This window comes from Tursiops truncatus, chromosome 1, assembly GCF_011762595.2.
Source record: "Tursiops truncatus isolate mTurTru1 chromosome 1, mTurTru1.mat.Y, whole genome shotgun sequence".
NCBI lineage: Eukaryota > Metazoa > Chordata > Mammalia > Artiodactyla > Delphinidae > Tursiops > Tursiops truncatus.
The window spans coordinates 85,108,385-85,127,952 of record NC_047034.1 but is presented as its reverse complement, the minus strand read 5'-3'; the positions used below and the strand labels follow the sequence as shown (position 1 = coordinate 85,127,952).

The 19,568-nt window shown below is 39.4% G+C and overlaps 2 protein-coding genes across 24 annotated transcripts in view; one reads left to right on the top strand and one right to left on the bottom strand.

Annotated features, from left to right (window-relative positions):
- The window catches only part of ST7L (suppression of tumorigenicity 7 like), a 152,969-nt gene extending 147,215 nt beyond the window's left edge, over nt 1–5,754 (bottom strand). For 19 of the 23 annotated variants that reach the window (XR_004527798.2, XR_012333826.1, XR_012333827.1 and 16 more), the window contains exons 1-2: nt 4,380–4,710; nt 2,579–2,661 (exon numbers count right to left, since the gene is read on the bottom strand). Coding sequence is in view for 12 of the 23 variants with exons in the window: in XM_033861770.2 (XP_033717661.1) it covers nt 2,579–2,661; nt 4,380–4,587 (291 nt within the window). In the remaining 11 variants the exon portion in view is untranslated. Of the gene's footprint in view, nt 1–2,578; nt 2,662–4,379; nt 4,711–5,134; nt 5,251–5,606 lie in introns of those variants that run through there. The other 4 variants (XM_033861830.2, XM_033861787.2, XM_073809478.1 and 1 more) reach the window with 4 other exon arrangements.
- CAPZA1 (capping actin protein of muscle Z-line subunit alpha 1) overlaps nt 5,265–19,568 on the top strand; it is a 47,492-nt gene continuing 33,188 nt past the window's right edge. Inside the window, exon 1 of the mRNA XM_019919484.2 lies at nt 5,265–5,341. Within this exon, the coding sequence (XP_019775043.1) occupies nt 5,303–5,341 (39 nt within the window). The 5' untranslated portion in view covers nt 5,265–5,302. The remainder of the gene's footprint in view (nt 5,342–19,568) is intronic.

Here is a 19,568-nt window from a genome sequence, read left to right as displayed (position 1 = left end):
TCCTAGGGAACTTTTCCTGATTCCACAGAACAGAAAGCTATGTTATACACTCCCATTGGCTCTTTTATTCTCCTTTCAGAGTAATCTTTTTACTCGTAGTAATTAGTTAAACAACTGGCTTTGTTGCTATTCTTCAGCTTCCAAGCACATTACCTCTTCAGGTAGAAATAACACAAGCAGCACAACTAGCTTTCTCATTTCAGGTGGTAAAAGAAATTATAAATAAACTTTGCTAATAAAAACTCATCAATATTTCAAGGGTAATGACACAGTTTAACCTTTAAAATGTTACTTAAATTCTTAAGTTTTGTAAATTTAAAATGTTGGTTTAAAAAAAGTAACAACAAATTTTAAACACTTTTACATATTACATATGTAAGTTATATATTATATAAATGTAAGTTTTCTCCCCTCCCTATAAATGAGGAAATTAGGACTCAGAATTCATGTGACTTGCCCAAAGTTATCAGATAGTAAATGGCAGAGTCAAGACTCAAAACTACATCTGCTGGTTCCAAGACCAATGCTCTTTCTACTACATCAGCTGTTTAAAGATAGTTTATCTTCTTTATTTAGATTTTTATATGCTATGACAAAATATGCTAAATTATGAGTAGGCTTTATAAATCAATAAATTTTGAGGCTTTTAATAACAGAGTTTTCACCCAGAATTCCTCAATAATTTTTTTTAAGTCAAGAGAAAAATTGCTTTCTCATCTGGTATTTCACTTCAACAAAATGGTCAAGTGTTCGTCCCTATTTAAAAAAACAAAACAAAACAAAAAACCACTCCAATATAAATGCTATTATTTTTACATTTCTACTATAGTTATAGAGCACCACCTAGAGATGAGGAAAAAATACAGAAAAATTTCATTGGCCATGCATGCCATAATACTTCCTAAGATTTTTATCTGTAGCAGTATTTTTCCAAAGTTTATACTATGAAACACCAGTTCCCAGGGATGTTAATAAAGATTATAAAAATTTAAGAAATATTTTTAAAATACAAATGATAGCTTGGTTAAATAAAGCAAGGGAAAGCTAAATTAAACAGGTTTCTTTATTGTGGCACTTCTTAGAATAACGTGGCCAAAATTCATTAGTGTATGTCATGTTGCTGCAAGCTTTCACACACACTATCTCATTTAATCCTCATAACTATTAAGTTGATTTTTTTTTTTTTTTTGGCTACACCGGGAGGCTCATGGGATCTTAATTCCCTGACCAGGGATACAACCCGGGCCTCGGCAGTTAAAGTGTGGAGTCCTTTGGGGCTTCCCTGGTGGCTCAGTGGTTGAGAATCCTCCTGCCAACGCAGGAGACACAGGTTCAAGCCCTGGTCCGGGAAGATCCCACACGCTGAGAAGCAATTGAGCCCGTGCACCACAACTACTTAGCCTGCACTCTAGAACCTACGAGCCACAGCCACAAGCCCGTGTGCTGCCCTAGAGCCTGTGCTCCACAACAAGAGAAACCACTGAAATGAGAAGCCTGTGCACCGCAATGAAGAGTAGCCCCCACTTACCACAACTAGAGAAAACCTGCACGCAGTAACGAAGACTCAATGCAGCCAAAAATTAACTAATTTTTTTTTTTTTTCTTGCGGTACGCGGGCCTCTCCCCGCTGCGGCCTCTCCCGCTTCAGAGCACAGGCTCCAGACACGCAGGCCCAGCAGCCACGGCCCACGGGCCCAGCCGCTCCGCGGCACGCGGGATCCTCCCGGACCGGGGCACGAACCCACGTCCCCTGCATCGGCAGGCGGACTCTCAACCACTGCGCCAGCAGGGAAGCCCTAATTAATTAATTTTTTAAAAAATTAATTGAGTTGAGTCCCAAACCACTAGACCACCAAGGAATTTCCAAGTTGATACTATTATTATCTCCAGTGTACAGATGATGAAATTGCAGCTTTAGAAAAGTTAATTCACTTTCTTGAAGTCATACAACTAAAGTGATGGTTAGCCTGTCTCACAAACTCTGCTCTTAAACACTCTAGAGAAGGTAACTGGCAGCCTATAAGCCTAATTCAAGACAGATAAATTTTTAGTCTGCCCGATGTTGCCGACATTAAAGTATTGGAAGATTTTATATAAAAACTTTATATCCAGGTTCTCTTGAAATCGTCTGAAAAAATTGGAAGACCTGGTCCTGGTAATACTGGTCTGCAAGTCTACATGGCAACAATTAGCTTTAGCCTTTTCTAGAAGGAGCATGTACTGTCCAGATTACCCAGTCTTCGAAGTAAATAAAAATTTCAATTTTTACACTCTGCCAATTTTACTCATTTTTGTTACTAAGCCGAGCCTGCAAGCATTTACATCACAACCCACCTCCCACTACACCCCCCAACATACAATAAACAGTCTTTTATACACAAATGAATACTATCAATCTCTAAAAGTGGAGAGGAAGTTGCAGTGTTTTTTAAAATATTTTTTCACATTTTGAGAATGTGGAAAATTCTGAGAATGCTGATCTATAAGTATTTTTAATTATTATAATAACTATTAAAAGAGATTTGATTTTTAGATAAACACCAAAGGAAATGGAAGGAAGGAAATGGAAACTACTTACAAATATTAGTCCTGATATCAAAGAAGATGTCCCTGTAAGTGCCACATAGAATTTGGGCGTCAATGAATTTAAAAATACTGTCACTGCCAAAAAGAATAAAAAAATCAAAGTTAAAAAAAATAAGTACCCAAGTTACAAATATGCAGGTGTCTTTATGAGTGGAGGGACACAAGTAGTATTAATATCTAATATGAGATTCATTTGAGAAAATTGTAATTTTTAAAAAGCTACTTTAAATTTTCATTGTATCACATCTTTAAAATGCCTTCACATATGTAAGGGTAGGATTTTACACTGCTGATTTGTTAAATAAGCAAATCAAAATGAGATCATTTAGCTTGCTGTTGAGAGTAAAACCAGGAATATCATAATTTAGACAAGAACTTTTGCAATTCCATAAGGATAATATGAACAAATATACTGTTACAAAGGAGGATTAAAACTACTTCCTAATTATTTTGGTGAGATACAAACCAGTGTTTCAAATTAGAGGGAAGGAAACAGTGTGTGTATTTGGTATGTCAGCTACAGAGGCAAAATAACCCAAAAAGAATAGCAAACTAAGAGCTTCCTAAACCTGATTCACTGAAAACCTGGACCACATTCTTCACTTCAAATAATTGTCTCATAAATACTTTGGGTTTTAGAAAGAAACAAAAATCTGTAAAGTCATTGACTCTCATCTAAATGGTGTATCTAGTTAATATGTAAAAAAAAAAAATGATAAACCCAATGAATAACATTTCACTGAGCATACAAACCATTAGTAGTCACTTCATTAACCTGTAACAGAAACACCAAATTAGCTTTTCAAACAGTCTAGGAAGGCCAATTTATCTAGCGTATTTTAGTGTGTCAGTTGCATCTGAATTTACATACTATGTTCTTAAAAAGTCCAAAACATTTCAGAACATTATCTCACAGTCTTTCATGTCATTTCACGGAATAGAAAAGGGGACATTTGCCTTCTCTTGTTACAGGAAAATAAAACACAGTACTGATAGTCATAAAGATCCCATAACAGAAATACTTCCATTTTAATCTGAGGTTACCAATTTGTAATGACATGGTAAGAGGCCCTGGCTCCCATCCACTCTGTCCTGGCTACAGCTAAAGAATAATATTTGCAGAATCCAAGGGAATCATCACCTCTTATACGTCTTTGTAACTTCAGCCCACACTACACAGCAAGCTCTCTACAAATGCTGAAAGAAGGAACTAAGGAAAGAACCCACTGCTGTTTGTGGCTCTCTTTCTCTTTACTTCCTGTACTGTTCTATTTTATTACTCAAGATAAAGCCTAAAACAGAGAACGGACAAAAATATCACGAAAACTATTTCCTGACAAAACTATTTTAAAACATGAGAATGGCTGGCTAAGATCGTGTTGGTTTCTTTCAGATTTTTATTGTCTGGGTGTGGGTTCTCTCAGCTGAGTGGCAAGAGAATCAAAAGGTGTGTATAAATTCTGCATTCAAGTCTGAAAATGCTCTCATCTGCCCTACCACCTGAAGCTTACATTTTATCAGGTGGCTTCTCCTCGGGTAAACGAGGACAGAAGAGAGAGGGCGGACCTTAAGAGCTTTAGGGAGGAGCCGGTAGTTGCAGCTCAGGTTTGGCAATCAGCTGCGGAGTAGCGGCCCAAGAGAAAAAGAACTCACTCGGTCGCACACACCGACTCATTCTGCGAAGCCCTCCAGTGATACTGAAAATCTCTGCCCTTTGGCCCTTGCCCCCGGCACCTCTCCTGCCCCCCAATCCCCCACGCCCGCCCGTCCCTCGGGAGCTCTGGGCCTCTCACCCGCTGCCAAATTCTCACACAGCCTCAGCGGGACCCTCAGAGCGTAAAGCAGCCCCAGCCCCGCCACGAACCACAGCGAGGCCCCAGTGCCCGCCAGCCCGGCCCGCAGCCGCTCCCTCCAGCCCAGCGGCGGGCTCAGGCCGGGAGCAGGAGCAGGAGGAGACGCCGCAGCTGCCGTTGCTTCACCTAAGCCGTCACCGTCCGCCATCTTGCCGCTCCCGGTGGCGCCGGGAGTTGGGAGGGGAGAAGGGCAGGAAACCGGGAGTCGGGAATCCTGGGATAGTGGCGGACCTGAAGTTGGCCTCTGTGAAGGCTGAGAGTCCCAGGGAACGGGGACCGAGAAGATTTGGAAGGTGGAGGAGCGCCCAAGGACTGGGGCTACCTATTCCTTCCGAGGGAGGGAAGGGGCGGATAGCGGCACCTATTCTGGAGGAACTGGGCTGAGATGTGACCCGGAGTGAAGTGTTTTAACCTCCATACGCGTGAGGGTCACCTTCCACACCATTCCTGGGGTTGAAAAAGTCACCGACCGTTCCAGAGTCGGAGCAGCACTTAGCCCTTTGGACTCGGCTGCCATGGAGAGCACTGGTACTGGGAAAATCTACAGGAGTAGCGACTGCAATTTGGTCGGCCGGAGCTCGGGCGCCAATACCAGCCGAAGCACGCTCCCAACGTCCCATAGATGAATGGGGAAATTAATGTAACTCAGTGAGAAAAATATTAGACTTAAAATCATTTAAGTCACGCCGACTTACTGGGGCGTCGGCGCCCGGGCCCATGACCCACGCCCGTAACTGACATGGCGCCCTAGCGGTCGGCGTTTCCGGGCGGATCCTTCAGACGGCCTTCGCTGTGATTCCATCATTCGGCCTCCTTCCCGGCCTGCCTCGCGCCAGGGCCGGGCTGGGCCAGAGCAGCCCAAGATGGCCGACTTCGAGGATCGGGTGTCGGATGAGGAGAAGGTAAGGGGTCCGCCTCTCTTTTTTACCTCTTCCCGGGACAGGGAACGGGGCCCCGACCCGGCTGCGGTGGGAACCCCGGCAGTACCCCCAGAAGAAAGAAGCGTCTTGGCCTTTGCTGGCATACGCTCTCCGCAGTCGGGATGCTTCCCTCTTGAGGGGCTTTCCTCTGCCTCACGGTGGCCCCAGTTCCCCATTCCTCAACTCTCTTTTCCCCCCGGGCCTGACGCACAGCCCAGTGGCCTTCCTGCGAGAGAAGAGACTTTACCTTATTGAATCGTGACTGTGGACTCTTTTTTGTATTTAAGAGAGGGGGCGATGATGATGTCGCGACGTATCAAGAAGCAGTTATTTTACCGCCTTTAGCTGCTGGGGCTCACCCCATCCCCCCATCTTTAGCTATGATTGGGGCTAGCTTAGGGCGAGTCACTTCCTGGTCAGGGTGGCCTCTTAACTTCCCTTTTGCTCCTCCTTCCTCAGGAAGTGATTTTGCTGTCACGACTTCTCGACAGGGAGAGGTCTGTAAGGTGTAGGCCGCCTATCCACACACACCCCTTTTCCCACATGCTGTCGGCTGAACTAATTCGCAGTAATAAATGTGTAAGCCTCAGGGACATTTGCTTCAGGATTTGAACACCACTCTTTTCTGTGTAGACACTCCCTTGATTGTATGTATACGGCGCCCGCGGTGACTCCATCCCTTCCATCTTACAATCTTTTAACGATAATTTTTGAAAAATAGTTTTCCATTTCTTGTTAACAAGGCTAGCCAATGAGTTTTTCTTTTTAACTCCAGAAAGGTTTTATGTAGCACATAAACTTCATGTTAACACATTCAAGTCTGGACAAAGCATCCTGCCTTCTTTGGTGCTCCAGTGTGGTATCTTTTTGATTATAGTTGAACTTGACACTGAGTAATTTGTACAATTAATTTCTTTAAAAGTGTCTTAAATACAAGAGAATATTTCACCTTAGGTGGAATAACTTTTTTCCTGACAGCTGCACACCTTTCTTAACAGTTTGTCAGGCTTTTCAGTAAATATGTTAAAGATTTTAGAGTCCATGGAAATTACAATGGTTCATTACATAACTCGTAAAAGGACAAGAATTATGTCTTTTGTTTTCCACAGTGGTTTTTACAAAATGTACACCCTTGAATGCTCTGTAAATGTATCTGGGGTTTTCCTCTTTTAATAAAAGAGATTGGGATGGCAAAGGGGACTGTTCATGATCCAAGAGTCCTCTGTACAGAATAATTTGATATACATATGCCATGCCATTTTGAAACGCTGAAGAATGTGCTAAGTATTCACATGCCGTTGAACAACTCTTCAGCATTAGATTTTCTCATACTTGGAAATTGATTCTCATAAATGTATAAGATTTGGGGGGAAAGGGCATTTTACACTGTATATGAACTTATGCTAGAGAGAAAACTATAATAAAATGTTTATTCTAAGGCAAACAGTTATGATTCACATGAAATTAAGTTACAGTGAAAATCATGGGATAACAAAACATTTGTTAGCCCAACTGATGGTCCTCTTACTTTAAGCAAAAATACTGTTACAGCAAAATTTCACTAAGAATTTAAGGTAATAAACTTTGAAGTTTACCAGTGTTGGGTTTTTGTTTTTGACACAGGGGTAGAATGCCTTTCTAATTAAACTTGGGGGGAAAATATGTATTTCAAAGCGTAAAGATGTCTTTGGGTATTGACAGTGTTCAAATTAGTAACATTAACAGCCTTGATTTTGTAATAGCAGATCTCTGGCCAGTTTTCTCTTATATTCCAGCATACTTCTTTTGCTGTTTAATTTTAATAATGACAAAGCAAGCAAATCATAATTAGTAAGGTAAATCTACTGCCAAAAAATGTTGATGAATTTTATATTCAGTGAACAGGTTTTAGATTAACTACATTGTTTTCATTAGTGAGTTAATTAAGAATAGCTGATATAAAAAAACTCATATAATAAATCCTTATGATTTGGGATTACTGAAATTTTGTTAGATTTTTATTCCCAGAGATGAAGTGATCTGTATTTCTCTGTTGTGGATCAATAAGTAAAAAGAAAGGGCTTTGACTTGTAAGATTACTTAAATTCTCCTTCAGTTTTATACCTACCTTGACCCCTTTTCCTCCAGGCTTCTGATGCCTTTTAACTGAATTCAAGAATTGAAAAAGTATTTTTCCAAAAAGACTTGTTGATATGAATGTCTTAGCATTCATAAACAATAAGTGACCCTTAAGCGAGATTCTTGTTGTACAAAACTTTCATAACCAAGGCACTATTACAAACAAGGTATTTTCAGGCTTAGTTTGTATATTGACTCTTCCTCGAAGGAACCGTGAAGTTTTCATTTTTTTTTTAATTTTAACTAAGACCTCAACTGCATTTGATATGATTTTTTTTAACACGTGTGTCATGCCAAATATATTTTAATACTGCTTTTTATCTTTGTTACATTTTCTGAAAGCAGTGAACCCAGAGGTGAATTTGGTGGTGATGGTCTCTGGTTTCCTTGCAAGTATTTCTATAAAAGCTAGTAAGATCAACCATTCTCATAACCAACTGCTGAAGTTTTTTTGTTTTTTGTTATTTTTTTTGCGGTACGCGGGCCTCTCACCGCTTGCGGAGCACAGGCGCCGGACGCGCAGGCTCAGCGGCCAGGGCTCACGGGACCAGCCGCTCCGTGGCACGAGGGATCCTCCCAGACCGGGGCACGAAGCCGTGTCCCCTGCATCGGCAGGCGGACTCCCAACCACTGTGCCACCAGGGAAGCCCACTGCTGAAGTTTTTATCACTTTATAAAGAGGAAGTTGGTTTTTTTAACTTCTGCATTGTTACCTGAAATGGTCATGATGAGCTGCCTAAATAAAACAGGAAGTTGAAAGTATAATAACTTGCAGAAATAACTACTTTTAGTTTTATCTTCAAGTTCAGTTTCTGAGAATGAGCTCTACTCCTCTAGTTACTTAGACTTTTCAGTTACTTGGTTCCAAAATGAAAAGATGCCATAATTAGGAAACTTGAGGTATGAGGTGAACTATGTGTTTGGATTCTTTGTACTGACTGTTTCCTTATTTCATGATTCAGCATTTTTAAAACATAAATGCAGACTGAATTTTAGGGCTGAAAAAAGTGCTAATAGCACATTTTTTTCCCTTCAGCCTAGCTAGTAGAATATTTGTGTACAACTTCAAAAGTACCATAACTGAAAAATGGATCCCTTTGCTTTTAGTTTAGACAATACCATCTTTAAGGCACTTTTTGAGAAATGGGTTTATCAAAATTATTTAGGAGAGGTGTGGAAAATGTTGTAAATAGATACTGAAATTTGAGGGCTGTGTTAGAGCTTATGAAAAATATTTATACTTTTAAAGTGGATTTCCTTGATTATGTGTTACCCGTTTAATTTAGTAGGTGAGTTATTACCCTTACAGGGCGAAATAAACCCTAAAGCTTAATTGCCATGGCTATTTTGTGATAAGTCGTTGACTAGAATTAATACTACCATTTTTAAATCTTCTCTTCTGTTAGCTTTGCTGAGTAGTATTCATATGATCTGTTACAAAATCCTTGGACAGGAGCATAAAGCCTAAGCAGGTACAAACTCAGATGCCAATCTTCGGTGAGGAGCGTAGGTTCATTATAATTTCTTCTAGAACATCTAGCTGTTTTATTAGGACCAGCCTTAATGCTAAGCAAAGCAGTGTAATTTGTCAAAAAATTCAGACCCCAGGTTGGTCTAATTCAGAAGCCATGCTTTTTTCACTGTACTGTTTTTAACATGTATCCGTGAATGAAGAAATCAGAATAGAGTCATCCATTTAATGAATTATAAATGAGGTATTGTGGGGTAGTGGGAAGGAATGATTCTGAGCCTCAGGAGATTTGGCCTCTCCTTGCTATGCTTTTGGTCACCAGTGTGATTTTTGAAAATTCACATACCTCTGTGGGCCTCGAAAGTTTTCTTCTAAAATAGGTAAGGGAAATTGGATCAGACTGACTGAACAAAGTTTAATGAACTTTTTCAAACTCTAATTAAAAAAAAAACACACACACAACTCTAAGAAACTGAAACATTAAAATGTTCCAGGAGTTTCTGTCATTGTTTACTTTGGCACATTTGCCCCATAACGAACCTGTGAAATTCTTGGTTACTGAAAGCAAGTCTTTTTATCTAGTGCCTAGCATACTACCAGGTACATAGTGTAGGCACAAGCTATTGGTATGAAAGAGACCAATCAATCACAGGTTCATTCATTCTTATATTTCCCCAGCTCATGCTCCCTCATTCTCCCTCCCCAATTATTTCTGGTAATCTGTAGGTATTTCTTGTGTTCAAGAATGTGTCCACACTCTGGGTGCCTCTTCCAGCATTCATTGTGCCTGAGCATCTACTGCCGTTACTGGTGCTCTGTCATGGCACTGCTAAGAACATTTGATCCCCTGGGAGCATTTTCCTAATAAATTCCATAAAGTTCCGAAGCCTTATTGCGTATCAAAATCAGTATGTATACTGTTGTCCCTAGGTATCTGTGGGGTAGTGGTTCCAGGACCCACGCCCCCCCATACCAAAATCCGCGGATGCTCAAGTCCCTTATATAAAACGTTGTAGTACAGTCAGCCTTCTGTTTCGGCATCCGTGGATACAGAGGGCCGACTATGTATACTTTGAACCTTGAAAAACCCCTAATAAAAGTATTTCCTTCATCTTCTATAAGTTCTCTCCTTTAGAGCTCAGAAAAACACACACTGTAGGATCAGGTGTCATTGTTCTTTTCTGTCTCCAGAAAACTCCTTCATCTTTTTGAAAAAAATTAAAAAGTTAAAGTCCTTTTATGGATCAGCTCCTGAAAATAAAAACCCTCGATAGGGGAAACTAGTCGTGATAATTTTTTTTTTTTTTTTTTTCCCCAGTACGCGGGCCTCTCACTGTTGTGGCCTCTCCCGTTGCGGAGCACAGGCTCCAGACGCGCAGGCTCAGCGGCCATGGCTCACGGGCCTAGCCGCTCTGTGGCATGTGGGATCCTCCCGGACCGGGGCATGAACCCGTGTCCCCTGCATCAGCAGGCGGACTCTCAACCACTGCGCCACCAGGGAAGCCTAGTCGTGATAATTTTTGATAGACAGTTTGACTACTTACGGATTTCTGAACTAGGTGATAATTTTAATATGTACTTACTATTATTTTCCCTTCTCCCTTTATCAGAACCTCCTGCCAACCTCTGCATTTCTGCTCATCCCACCATTATTCTCTTTTAGTCACATAGGGTCGGAACACTGCCATCATCTTTTTTCATCCTTAACCTCTCCTCTCATGTTCAATTAGTATTTCAGTCCTGTAAATTCTTCTTCCTATCATTAGGTTCTCTTCCTCCATTTGCATTAGTCTTTTTTAAAAAATTATTTTGAGTATATAGGAACTATAATCACATGCTTAAAATGGTAGGAAAGGACATGAGTAAAAAGTCCCCTCCCACCTATTTTCCAGCCACCCAGTTCCCTTGAGCGGCAGCCAATGTTACCAGCTTCTTTTCTATTTTATTTTATGTATTTATTTCTATTTTATTATTTTCAAATAGGTAGGTATACTTTTCATTGAACAATATGTCTAACCTGTCCACATTCCTATTACCATTTTCTTCATACAGGACCTTTTTTTATGCTTGGATTATTTTTAACAACATTCTTAATTGTTCTCTTTGCCTCCAGCCTCCCCTTTTCTTTCTATATTTTCACTGATTTACCATCTTCATACTACTAAATTTTGAGCAGCATGTAAAATTTATCTTTGCTATAACTGCACATGTATATTGTTAGGGCAGTGTCTCTGGAGATGGAATGTTCAGTTGAGTGGATCATTTGACATGTATGTTGTGATATATATAATGTATAAACAGGAAGACAGCATGATACCAGGCTGCACTAAAGAAAGGTGGTGGGTTTATTGGAACATGAGAGAACTTTGCCTTGTGAATTCTTTGTTTTGCATCTAGGTTACATTTAAGTGCTTATAATGTGCTAGATACTTTATGCATTAAAATGTATTCATCTCAAAATATCCCCATAGGCTGCTTACCCCATTTTAAGTTGAGTAAACTGAGGCACATTTCAGGTTAAAAAATATATAACCAAGTGTCCAGAACTAGTAATAGTAGAGCAGATGCAGTCTGCTGGTAATCTACTTCCAGACCTGTGCCTTTACTCACTTTGATTCCTTTGAGTAGATAGTAGGTAGTGAATTGAGATAGCAAACAATTCTACTGAAATAATGACATAATCCTAAACTGCAGTCAAGTTTAATGGTATAGTGATGTGGATGCTTGTATAGACACTGAAATATTGATACTTTCTGGTCATGACTGCATTATAATTACTACCAAATTTGGGGGATGCCCTGGCGGTCCAGTGATTAGGACTCTGCACTTTCACTGCCATGGGCCAGTGTTCAATCCCTGGTCCAGGAACTAAGATCCCGCAGCGAGGGGGAAAAAATTCTACCAAATTTGCATAGTGCTCTTTTGAGCTTCTACAAATATGCCACTAAGAATTCTAGTATTTAAAATGTGTTATAAACTGAAGGTATTGAGAAACATGACTTCAAAAGAGCACTGTTCGTCTTCTTAAGAACCTCAGAACATTATTGCCTACAGCAGAATTGCTTATGTGTTTCTTTCAAAAGCAAGATTTCTGGGTTCTTTCCTAGACCAGCTGAATCAGAATTTGGGGGGACCAGTGCTCAGGAATCTATTTTTAATAAGCTTCCCAATAATTATTGTGCAACTTGAGAACCACCATTCTTATCATAATCCTCTGCCTGTTAAGTTCAGAAGCTTGATTCATCGGGATAGTAAGGGACAAATTCATATTAGCTAGGCTGATGAAACTAGTGTTTAAAAGGAGGATAGCAACTAATTTAATAAATACAGGAGGGCTTAGATTCCTTTTTTCAAGTAGATCAGATACATAGGAAATCAAATTATAATTTTCTCAGTTTAAGCATGGAGTCAGAACCAGAGATGTTAACTATACAGTCTAACATTTTAATGGTGTTTTCCTCCATAGTAGGGATATATATCCAACACCAAGACCAAGTCAGATCTTTGCGTAGTGCACCTTCTAACTTTTAACAGCAGTGGACTTTCTTTCTCTAGACAAATTTTACAAGGCTGGAAGGAAGTCATTATATATCAAAATTTTGCATATTGCAGTTTCTCCTGCAGTCTTTACCCTCTTAGTTAATGGCACCTTCATTCTTTAGTTGCTCAGGCCAAAAAGTTTAGTGTCATCTTTGATTCCTGCTTCTCTCACAATACACATACTGTCTATTAGCAAATCCTATAGGCTGTGCCTTCAAAACATACCTAGAACTTGGCTGTTTCTCATCATACCCCTATTTCAACCACTCTGGAAGAAGCCACCATGATTTCTCATGTAGATTATTGCACTGGCCTCTCTGGTCTCCCTGCTTCTGCTTTTGTCTTTCCATAGGCAGTGTGTCCTCAATGAAACACCCAGAGTGATCTGGTTAAAAAATGTAAGTCAGAATATGTCACTCCTCTGCTCAGAATCCTCCAGTGGCTTCCCATCTTTTTCAGAATAAAAGTTTTTACTCTGACTACAAGTCCCTACATGATCTGGGATTTACCTCTTTACCACTTATGTCTCTGACCTTATCGCCTACCTATTCTCCCCTGGTCCTCTCTAGCCACACATCCTCACTTAATGGTCTTTGCATTTGATCTGTCCTTTGGAGTTCTCTTCCTTCTATATCCCTCACTTCCTTCAGATATTTAATCAGAAATTACCTTCTCAGTGAAGCCCTCTGTGATCATCCTGTCCAGTTCCAATCTACCATTTTGTATCCTCTTTCCCTGCTTTATTATTACTCCTTAGCATTTATCACTAGCTAGCATACCATGTAGTTTAGTTGTTTAATCTCATCTATTGTTGGGCTTCCCTGGTGGCACAGTTGTTAAGAATCCACCTGCCAATGCAGGGGACACGGGTTCGAACCCTGGTCCGGGAAGATCCCACATGCCACGGAGTAACTAAGCCCATGCATCACAGCTACTGAGCCTGCTCTCTAGAACCTGCGAGCCACAACTGCTGAGCCCACATGCCACAACTACTGAAGCCTGTGCGCCTAGAGCCCGTGCTCTGCAACACGAGAAGCCACCACAATAAGAAGCCCGTGTAGCCCCCGCTTGCCACAATTAGAGAAAGCCCATGCACAGCAACAAAGACCCAATGCAGCCAAAAATAAATGATCATAAATAAAATAAATATTTAAAAAATCTTATCTATTGTCTCTCTACCCACTATGATGTAAGCTCTGTAAGGACCATATACTGTTGAATCACCATTGCCTAAAACAGTGCCTTCATAGTAGGCCTTCAGATATTTGTTGAATGAATGAGTGAATGAATCTTGCTTGGATAGTATTTTTTTTTAACATCTTTATTGGAGTATAATTGCTTTACAATGGTGTGTTAGTTTCTGCTTCATAACAAAGTGAATCAGTTATACATATACATATGTTCCCATATCTCTTCCCTCTTGCGTCTCCTTCCCTCCCACCCTCCCTATCCCACCCCTCTAGGTGGTCACAAAGCACCGAGCTCATCTCCCTGTGCTATGCGGCTGCTTCCCACTAGCTGTCTATTTTACATTTGGTAGTGTATATATGTTGGATAGTATTCTTAATTTCATAGTTAACTAACTCTTAGAGGGCAGACTAATTTCCAAGTTTTGCGAAGCCATATTGAGGACTCCAGTACTTCCAGATTAATTTTTGTTAATGGAACTTCCCACACAGAAGGCTTTGGCAGCTCTCCATTACCTTCAGAATAAAACCAGAATTGTTGTTAGCGTAACTACTGCCATCTGACTCATTTTACTCTTCCTTTCGCTTTTATTATCTCCAAATAAATCTGTTTCTGCCAAACTGGTCAGCTTACAAAACACTGTTTTTTCCCTACCTTTTTTTATTCTTACCAGTTCCCTTATTTGTAATGCCCTCCCTCTTTCTCCCACCCCCCCTACTATTTAAAGCACTTTGTAGAGCCCAGCTTAGATCCCCTTCCCTGTAGTTGTCTTTAACCAGCCCAACCCATATCCATCTCCTTCCTAAAAGTTCCATGTTGTATATTGTCTATAATACTCATTTGGCAGTTTTGGTGCTTTGAATTAGTTATTTTTAAATGATTGACACATCTTTACTGAGGGCTATTGTTTGTATAAGTTGTTTTGCTAACAGTGGTAAAGTATACAAAGATTTGAAAAGCCAGGATGCTGACTGTATGCTTGTCTTATGTTATTTGTATCCACTGTGAAGATTTGCACTTAGTATTAGCTTAAGGTAGTGGCTTTCAACCTTGACAGCACATGAGAATCACCCTAGGAAGCTTTTAAAAATTCTGGTGCCCAAGCTCTACCCTAGGTCTATTACATCAGAAGCTCTGTGGGTGGAACCCAGACATCAGTAATTTTAAGGCTCCCCAGGTGGTTCTAATTGTATAGCTTCTTCAGAACCAAGGCTTAAGGCAAAAGGGAATTTGTTGGCTTACTTCTTTTGCCATTCTCCTTTTTTATTTTATTTTATTTTTTTTGGCCGCGCCGGGTCTTAGTTGCGGCATGCGGGATCTAGTCCCCCGACCAGGGATCGGACCCAGGCCCCCTGCATTGGGAGCTCAGGGTCTTACCCACTGGACTACCAGGGAAGTCCCTGCCATTCTCCTTTTTGTCTTTATCTTTAGTACTCAGCTCACCTCAGTGCCTGGGACCCGATAAAGTATAGTTTGTTTTGTTTTGAGTGAATGAACAAATTGGTAAACACAAAGATTCAATAACATCTAGGCATTTGCTTAGGGAAAGAAAGTTAAGCATCTACTATGTCTAAGTCCATCTCATGTTACCTCATTGGATTCTTAAAGTAGTGCTAGATATATGAGCAGGTACTATACTCACAGATGAAGAAACTAAGACCCAAGTAATTAAGTGCTGAAGCTGCATGTGAAACCAGATCTGACTTCCAATGATTTTGGGAAAAAAAAGTAAATTTGGTAAAAAGATATACCTTTAAGTTAGAAATACCATAACGTGCCAGATATGCACCAGATCTTAAAAGCAAAATGCTTCTTCCCACTGCATCTGTTTCCAAGCCAGCATGGGCCCTCACTGCTGAACTCTGCCTGTTTGGACTTGGCATTTGCACCATTGCTTTCTGGCATGTGAATCTCAAGGCGTTTGGGTGGATTTTCCCCTGATTTCTTAATTTGGTCCTGATTATTTCCAAAACAATACTCATTGTATCTGGCCCCTTGGAACTTTTTACCTATCTGCCCACTCTCCTAGGATTGGGGGTGAGAATGTATATTTTAACAAGTCGCTTTTGTGATCTTTTCACTCACTTTAGTCCTTTTTTCTAACCCATTAGAACACTATATCTCAGACTTTTATATTTCCTCAGTTCTTGATCTAGACATTTAGGTAAATCCTCTAATTAAGCCAAATAGGGTCCTTTCCCTCCTTTCATATGTATATCAATGCTGTTTTGCATTTAAGATCAGACAGCTTTTTTATCTTTACTGAGATTGAGCCAGTACTTTTTTTTTTTGACTTAAGGCTTTGTCACTTTGAACTTCTAAATGAACACTAAAGATATATACTTGGAAATCTTTTTACCTACATTTTGGATGTATTATATTAGGATAGTCCAGAGTGAGGACTGAGGAATGATTTCCTTCTAACTCGATGCATAGAGAAGTTGTAAATTAAAAGGGAATGGTTGGGAAAGATAACTAAAAAACAAAATAGGAGCTATTTTTTGGTTCTTAAATGTAAATTTTATGGTTAAGTATGTTGTTTTTATATACTGTTATACACCGTAAAATACAATGCTGACTACTGTTAAAGAAGATTAATCTGACACTTGTTAAAATGATAAGAAGACTTTATTCAATACTTTTGTATTAGGGGAGAGAGATTGAGTTCAGGTCTAAATAAGCAAAGACTGCTGGGCATGAATAGCCAACAAGCAAGTGAGCGGGTCAGTAGGTGGAAAATTACTAACAGGAGACATCAGGGGTAGAAGGATTCTTGCTAACAGAAGATCGAGGACTTATACATCAAAAGTTGGGGACAAGGAACTTGATCAGATATCAAGAGTGGGGGAATTCTCTTTAAACTGAGAGCAGGGTTCTTGCTAAGACTGGGCTAGGCAGGCCATAGGCAGGATGGGGCCAAGATAAAAGACCTAACTGAGAAGAGGGCTCAGAGAAGCCTAACTAAAGTTTGGACAAGCAGAAAGTCTTTGGCACTCCATGTGTGTTATATTATTACTTTAATAAATCTTCAAGCTGTTTTCCTTAGCATTGGTAGATTTTTTAAAAATGAAATTGCTCTACTTAAACTTGCCTGCCTTCACTACCTGTTTGTCTATATCTGACAAAACTTGTAAGTGGTTACTAATAGAACAGTTTCTAAGAAATACTTGAAATGGCTTTTAAAAGAGTATACATAAAACAAATTATTTGGAAGTGTCGCCATCTTTTTTATAATGTTGATTCTAATTTAGACATATCTATGCTTTTTAAACCTTAGGCCTTACTGATAATGATAAATCAAAATAAACTATCAATATATACATCTAAAATTTTATTTATTTTTTTGGCCATGCCACACGGCTTGCAAGAACTTAGTTTCCCTGACCAGGGATTGAACCCTGGCCCTTGGCAGTGAGAGTGCAGAGTCTTAATCACTGGACTGCCAGGGAAGTCCCCTAATTGCATTCTGAATCTTTATAATATCTCCAGGTCTAAACTGGGAAAATAATATTTAGCTTATTTGGAATGTAAAAAAACATAGCTAGCAGTAAGTTTATTAAGTGAAACCTTTTATTCCATATGGCCTTGGAGATCACTGAAAATGTATTTTTTTCTGAAATTATAGCCCCAAATTAAATTCTCACTAGCCTCTGGGAACTCTCTGCCAGCAGGGATTTTGTTTGATAAAGGCACTGAAACTGGAATTCTAGAGCTAGTTTGATACTGAAATACATGCATGTCAGCAGCTTGGAACCATCTATTAAATTATTGCCCCAGGCAGTTTATTGTTGATATACTGAAAGCCTTAGAAGCAGACCAAAAAAATGAACTACATTAAGGCAAGATGTATTTTAAAACAAACAAACAAACAAATAGCATCCTAGGGGGAGAGTGAGATGAATGGGCAAAGCACAGAGGTTTTTTAGGGCAGTGAGAATACTCTGTATGGTACTGTAATGGTGGATACATGTCATACATTTGTCCAAATCCATAGAGTGTGCACCACAAAGAGTGAACCCTAATGTAAGTTACGGGCTTTGGGTGATAAAGATGTGTCAGTGTAAGTTCATCATTTGTAACAAATGTACCGCTCTGGTGGGGATTTTAATAATGGAGACTGTGCACATGGGGGGACAGAGTAAATGGGAAATTTCTGTATGTTCCTCTCAATGTTGTTGTGAACCTAAAACTGCTCTTAGAAAAAATAGTCTTAAAATACATAATAATAATAATAACAGCCATAACATCCTAAATATCTTCAAATAGGAAAAACTGTCTTAAGAAATAACATTGAATTCCATGCAAATAGAACTTTCTTACCAGGATAAGAATAAGGTATTATCTCTTTCTGGAGGAGGAATGCAACTGCTTATCCTTGAATACTTCTGGAATGATGTAGAATAAAAAAAAGTAAAATAAATATTTATGAAAGCACAATTTACAACTATTTTTTTGAAGTATAGCCTAGTTGAAAACATGAGTAAACTTTGAAAAGATGTATTATCAATTTAAAGGGAAGCAGAGGGACTTAACTGGTGGTCCAGTGGGTAAGATTCTACACTCCCAATGCAGGGAGCCCAGGTTCGATCCCCAGTCAGGAGCTAGATCCTGCGTGCATGCTGCAACTAAGAAGTCTGCATGGCAACTAAAGATCCCGCATGCCGCAGCTGAGACCTGGCACAGCCAAAATAAATAAATATTTAAAAAATAAAAAAAATAAAGGGAAGCAGAGTAGAGTCACTTTGAAAAACTTTTTTTGGTCAAAAAGAAGTTGTTGATATTTATAGTTGATGAAGATTGTAATGATGGAGAATATTAGGTGACTAGGACCCAAAGAACTTCTGGAAGAGAGGAATTATTTTCTCAATACTTTGAAGGCTTTGTTCAGTTTAATAATTTAAAGCAGCAATTATCTTGGTGTGACCGCTTAATAATAACTGACATTTACTGAGCCTCCATATTATATTTTAAATATTTTGCCAAAGACTTGACATATATTATCTTACTTAACCTTCACAGCAATTCTAAGAAGTAGATACTATCCCACTTTAGGGAGAGGCTGTGATTCAAAGAGATTAAGAGACTGAAATTCAAATCCAGGTCTGTCCAGCTCCAGAGTCTTTATCTTTCCATTTTGCCATAGTACCTCATAATGATCTTAAAAGCTAAGCACACTTCCTTAGTGTCATCTTATTCAAAAGGGATTTTGTAAACATTTACTAATTGCCTATGTGCCGTTTACTTTGCTAGACCCTGTATAGGATAGAAAAAGAAAGCAAGGCAGTTTGCCCAAAGAAAACTTAAGTCTTTGGGAACAGAATGGTACCTATAGAACTAATTGTCAACAGCAGTTATATTTTAGGTGCTATGATAAATGTTCAAAGTATGGTAGAAGTAACAGAGGATTCTTGAGACTTTAAGTAATGGGGAATATATCTTTGAAAGAAACAGATTCCCCAACCTTGGAAAATAGGAGTGATTTAGACAGGCAAAGATGAGAGAGGCACAAACTCAAGGACAGTGTGAGTAAAGGCCCAGAAGTGAAGTCTTTAATACACTAATGAGGGAGATAAAGATTTTCATAGATACCTTGCTGGCAGAGATTTGGCTCATGAAGTATACAAAATTTAGGCAGTATAAACTGACCTGGGCCTTGCTGATAATTGGAATATGGATATTATCTAGTGAAAGATTTCTTCCTTGCCTGTCTGGAATTATCTACCAAGAATTCACAAAGAGCTGCAGTTGTTAAATATTCAACTTCAAATTCTTTTGTTAAGGAAACTATTTTAAAGGTAGTTATGAATAGATGTAATGTTGAAATGTGTGGGGTCTGTTATTAAAAGATTATTTAAAGGAATTCCCTGGAGGTCCAGCGGTTAGGATTCGGTG